This window comes from Scyliorhinus torazame, chromosome 10 (assembly GCF_047496885.1).
Source record: "Scyliorhinus torazame isolate Kashiwa2021f chromosome 10, sScyTor2.1, whole genome shotgun sequence".
Lineage (NCBI taxonomy): Eukaryota > Metazoa > Chordata > Chondrichthyes > Carcharhiniformes > Scyliorhinidae > Scyliorhinus > Scyliorhinus torazame.
In genome coordinates this window covers 130798380-130804420 of record NC_092716.1, presented here as the reverse complement: position 1 = coordinate 130804420, position 6041 = coordinate 130798380, and the positions used below count along the sequence as shown (strand labels likewise).

Below are 6041 nucleotides of genomic sequence, written 5' to 3'. Positions count from 1 at the left end.
ACCCAAAGGGTTGTGAATCTATGGAATTCCTTGCCCAGTGAAGCAGTTGAGGCTCCTTCATTAAATGTTTTTCAGATAAAGATAGATAGTTTTTTGAAGAATAAAGGGATTAAAGGTTATGGTGTTCGGGCCGGAAAGTGGAGCTGAGTCCACAAAAGATCAGCCATGATCTCATTGAATGGTGGAGCAGGCTCGAGGGGCCAGATACTGTTAACAGATTATAGTCTGAGACTGACACACTGTCAATAGATTCCAGTCTGAGACTGACACAGTGTCAATAGATTCCAGTCTGAGACTGACATACTGTCACTAGACTCCAGTCTGAGACTGACACACTGTCAATAGATTCCAGTCTGAGACTGACACACTGTCATTAGATTCCAGTCTGAGACTGACACAGTCAATAGATTCCAGTCTGAGACTGACACACTGTCACTGGACTCCAGTCTGAGACTGAACACTGTCAATAGATTCCAGTCTGAGACTGACACACTGACAATAGATTCCAGTCTGTGACTGACACACTGTCAATAGATTCCAGTCTGAGACTGACACACTGCCAATAGATTCCAGTCTGAGGCTGACACACTGTCAATAGATTCCAGGCTGAGACTGACACACTGCCAATAGATTCCAGTCTGAGTCTGACACACTGTCAATAGATTCCAGTTTGAGACTGACACACTGTCAATCGATTCCAGTCTGAGACTGACACACTGTCAATAGATTCCAGTCTGAGACTGACACTGCCAATAGATTCCAGTCTGAGTCTGACACACTGTCAATAGATTCCAGTTTGAGACTGACACACTGTCAATCGATTCCAGTCTGAGACTGACACACTGTCAATAGATTCCAGTCTGAGACTGACACTGTCAATAGATTCCAGTCTGAGACTGACACTGTCACTAGATTCCAGTCTGAGACTGACACACTGTCAATCGATTCCAGTCTGAGTCTGACACACTGTCAATAGATTCCAGTCTGAGTCTGACACACTGTCAATAGATTCCAGTTTGAGACTGACACACTGTCAATCGATTCCAGTCTGAGACTGACACACTGTCAATAGATTCCAGTCTGAGACTGACACTGCCAATAGATTCCAGTCTGAGTCTGACACACTGTCAATAGATTCCAGTTTGAGACTGACACACTGTCAATCGATTCCAGTCTGAGACTGACACACTGTCAATAGATTCCAGTCTGAGACTGACACTGTCAATAGATTCCAGTCTGAGACTGACACTGTCACTAGATTCCAGTCTGAGACTGACACACTGTCAATCGATTCCAGTCTGAGTCTGACACACTGTCAATAGATTCCAGTTTGAGACTGACACACTGTCAATCGATTCCAGTCTGAGACTGACACACTGCCAATAGATTCCAGTCTGAGACTGACACAGTCAATAGTTTCCAGTCTGAGACTGACACACTGTCACTAGATTCCAGTCTGAGTCTGACACACTGTCAATAGATTCCAGTCTGAGTCTGACACACTGTCAATAGATTCCAGTTTGAGACTGACACACTGTCAATCGATTCCAGTCTGAGACTGACACACTGTCAATAGATTCCAGTCTGAGACTGACACAGTCAATAGTTTCCAGTCTGAGACTGACACACTGTCACTAGATTCCAGTCTGAGTCTGACACACTGTCAATAGATTCCAGTCTGAGACTGACACACTGTCAATAGATTCCAGTCTGAGACTGACACAGTCAATAGTTTCCAGTCTGAGACTGACACACTGTCACTGGACTCCAGTCTGAGACTGAACACTGTCAATAGATTCCAGTCTGAGACTGACACAGTCAATAGTTTCCAGTCTGAGACTGACACAGTCAATAGTTTCCAGTCTGAGACTGACACACTGTCACTAGATTCTGGTCTTAATAAGCGTTCATTTTTATTTTAGTGCATTATAACAAATCAATGGCTCCATATAAAGCTGTGTCGAGGCACATTCTGATCTTGGTTAGTTGATGGTATGTCTCTGTAACATTTTCACGCTCTCCCGTTTGCCTGATCCTCCGCTGTTTTGTCGACCTTCTCTGGTGCAGCCACAACGATTGAGACTGTGGCAGAGTGAAAGAGCAGGGTGCATAGATTCTCCTGCTCCTGATGGACATGGGCCTGGCGAGTCTCCAGCCTGTACCGAGCCAGTCCAGCAGAAATCCAGACCGCAATAGGAAACTATTGACTGCAGTTTAGAAATCCGCAGAATGAAGATAAACAGAGAGATTCAGCTACCATACAGTTAACACATTATAAACAAACATGGTAAAATGGATTTTTTTTTCCAGATTCAACATGGAAAATGACCTTTAAAACATCTCTTAACACAATGAGAATGTTGCATTGATAATTGCAGTTGGCGGTCTCCCCCCGCTGGGCCGTCTCTTTCCTCAGCTGCTCTCGTGCACCCAGTCAAATGTCCCGCCCATTTGACTTTGCCGCTGATTCTGGGAGCTGGAGCCTGCCCAGGGGACTCGAGTCATTCCTGCATGTCCCATATTTCTGAAAGGAGGGGCGGCAATTTTTTATCCTGAAGTCGGAGTGCGAAGACCTGCTCGGAATGGACGCTGCTCAGAGTCCGCAGACAGACCAGCTTCATCAGCATCCGCGGAAACATCAAGTGGTCCTGGGACAGAAAAGATGATGAGCGTCAGTCAGCTGACAACCCACTGAAGAACAAGGCCGCACAGTGTCTGTGAGAGGCCCAACTGAAAGATCTGGGTATCATTTATCAAATTTAAAACCCTGGAAATACTCAGCAGGCCAGGCAATATCTTGCAGAGAGACCCATAGTGAATGTTTCAGATTGTGACCTTTTATTATAACAGTTCTAATAGATTACTGACCTGTCACTTTAACTCTATTTCTCCCCACACTGGTACTGCCTGACCTGAGTATTTCCAGTATTTTCCAAATTGTTTTCAGGTTTCCAACATCACTGCAGGAGTTCTGCAGGGTGGTGTCCCAGGCCCAAACACATTCAGCTGCTTCATCAAAAACCTGCCTTCCCCCATAAGGTCAGAGATGGGGATGTTTGCGGATGACTGCATAATATTCACCATTCGTGACTCCTCAGATAATGCAGCAGTCCATGTCCAAGTGCAGCAAGGCCTGGACAATATCCAGGCTTGGGCTGACAAGTGGCCACACAAATGCTAGGCAATGGCCACCTCCTGCAAGAGAGGATCTGCCCACCGCTCCTTGACATTCAATGGCTTTACCATAGCTGAAACGCCCACTAGCAACATCCTGAAGGGTTACCATTGATCAGAAATTGGACTGGACTAGTCACATTAATACTGTGGCTGCCAGGGCAGGTCAAAGGCTAGGAATCCTACGGTGAGTAACTCAACTCCTGACTCCCCAAAGCCTGTCCACCATCTACAAGACACAAGTCAGCAGTGTGGTGGAATACTCTCCGCGTGCTTGGGTGAGTGCAGCTCCAACAACACTCGAGAAGCTCAACACCATCCAGGACAAATTAGGCCGCTTGATTGGCACCCCTTCCACAAACATTCATTCCCTCCACCACTACATTTAAAAAAAAAATTTAGTGTACCCAATTCATTTTTTCCAATCAAGAGGCAAATTAGCGTGGCCAATCCACCTAGCCTGCACATCTTTGGGTTGTGGGGGCGAAACCCACGCAAACACGGGTCCACCACTGACACATAGTAGCAGCCGTGTGTACCATCTACAAGATCCACTGCAGGAACTCACCAAGATTCCTTCGGCAGCACCTTCCAAACCCACAACCTCTGCCGTCTAGAAGGACAAGAGCAGCAGATACCTGGGAACCCCACCACCTGGAGGTTCCCCTCCAAGTCACTCACCACCCTGACTTGGAAATATATCATCGTTCCTTCACCGTCGCTGGGGTAACATCCTGGCACTCCCTCCCTAACAGCTCAGCGGTGTACCTACAGCACATGGACTGCAGTGATTCAAGAAGGCAACTCACCACCTCCTTCTGAAGGACAACTAGGGATGGGCAATAAATGCTGGCCTAACCAGCGACACCCATATCCAGCAAAATGAATATAAAAAAGTATTTTGCTTTTGTATTATTTATGAAATACTGTGGTACTCATTGATGCCTGAAGGGCTGTGAGTACAACATGGTTACAGAGCGAGTCACCCTGATGCAGTGTTTGTTAGAAGGACTGTGGCGCTGATGTGTTACGGTTGGGGAGAAATAGTAAACCAGAGACCAATCAGGGGACACGCAGAGAAGGTGTAGGAATGGAGGCCACTGTGCACCAAAGGTGGCGTGTCCCTTAGGGAACTAAGACAATTCCTCAAATGAAGTGCAGCAAAGCATGTGGATAGAAGTTGTTGCGGCTTGGCTAGCCTCTGTTTGCTGGCTAAGGTGTCTCAAAAAACAGAAAATGTTTTTCTGACAGCGGGTGTGATTTAATGGAAAGGTTTCTCATTGTGGTAGCAAGCGGGTACTGCTTGACCCGGCGAGGCCGTCACTGGTATCAAACGCTAATTGGTCCACTTAACGAGGCCCCATGGGCTTCACATCGCAGATGATGATCCCACTGGCTGATTCGCCGGGGCCACGCCCGTCAGCTCCCCACTAACAAAGGAAAGCATCACTTAAGCCGATCCTGCAGAGCAAACTCCACACAGCTCACAGCCGTGCCACCGTGCAGACCAGCCTCATGATTCGGGGATGCCGACCTGGCCAGATTGTTAGACATGGTCGATTCCAGACGGGATGCCCTGTTCCCCCGAGGGGTTCGGAGGGTCAGCCACAGGGCAACCAGTGTTGTCTGGGAGGAAGTGGCAGTGGCTGTCAGCTCGGGGACCATTATCCGGGGACTGGCACTCAGTGCCGTAACAAGGTCAACAACCTCCCGGGGCTGCACGGGTGGGTTGGCACTGGCACCCTGGCACAGGTCCTACCCACCCACTCCCTCCCATTCCCCCACCACCACCCTGCGATCAACGAAGCATGCGGTCACGATGCCCTCTCTGTGTCCCTGCAGGAGACATTGCCCACGATAAATGGTAGAGGGCATAGCAAGGTGGCGGGTTGCCGGACATCAGAGTCCTTACCCCTTATGAGGAATGGGCCCTGGAGGTTGCGGGGCAGGCTGATGACACATCAGCCACAGATGTAAGATGCAGAGGTGAGGTGGGTTGTTAATGCCATACAGACTGCCCCATCACTCCTGCTGACCACAAGTCCATTATCCCTCAGGGTCTCCATCTGACGGTGCCAGCCCATCAGGGGTGGTACCCACCATACCCACCCTCCGCCTGCCAAGAGAACACCTCGGAGAGGAGCTCATGGGGCACATTCTGGTGAGCACCATACAATTGCTGATGCACATCAGGTGAAGGCAGGAACACCCAGTCGAGACAGCAATCGGAGGTCTGTTAGATCCCAGGACTCAGCTGGGTCCCAGTCAGATGCTGAGCTTCTGGACCAGGGTTACCCGGAGCTGTGTCGTTGATAGTGTGCGACCGAGATATTCAGAGAGGGATGTCAGCTACACTCCAGCAGGTCCATAGCCGATTGGAGGAGTCCCAGGCTATGGGCCCAGGAGATAATAGTACTAATCTTTATTTGTGTCACAAGTAGGCTTACATTAACACTGCAATGAAATTACTGTGAAAATCTCCTAGTTGCCATATTCTGGCGCCTGTTTGGGTACACAGACGGAGAATTCAGAATGTCCAAATTACCTAACAGCACGTCTTCCGGGACGTGTAGGAGGAAACCGGAGCGGTAGTGCCGGCAATGCGTGGCACTGATGCCAACATGGCTTGGGTGGCGACCGCAGTCGAGAGACTGATGCACGACATCAGCAGCATTAGTGGAAGTTTCCAAGGAGTGGCTCACTCAGTGGCGGCTATGGCTGAGTGCCTCCTGTCTGACTCACTGGGAGACGTGTCTCAGTCCCAGGTGGATCTTGCTGAGGCACTGTGGAGCATGTTCCAGTCATAGGGGGGCATTGCCGGGGGCTGTTGAGCATGTCCCAATCGCTGAGGAACATGTCCCAGTCAT

General features: G+C 49.1%; 1 protein-coding gene across 9 annotated transcripts in view; it reads right to left on the bottom strand.

The window, feature by feature from the left end:
- Positions 1-1888: 1888 nt before the first annotated feature.
- Positions 1889-6041, bottom strand: part of nr1h3 (nuclear receptor subfamily 1, group H, member 3) — a 376600-nt gene continuing 372447 nt past the window's right edge. For all 9 annotated transcript variants that reach the window (XM_072518739.1, XM_072518740.1, XM_072518743.1 and 6 more), the window contains one exon: positions 1889-2648. In XM_072518739.1, coding sequence (XP_072374840.1) covers positions 2502-2648 — 147 coding nt within the window. In that variant the 3' untranslated portion in view covers positions 1889-2501. The remainder of the gene's footprint in view (positions 2649-6041) is intronic.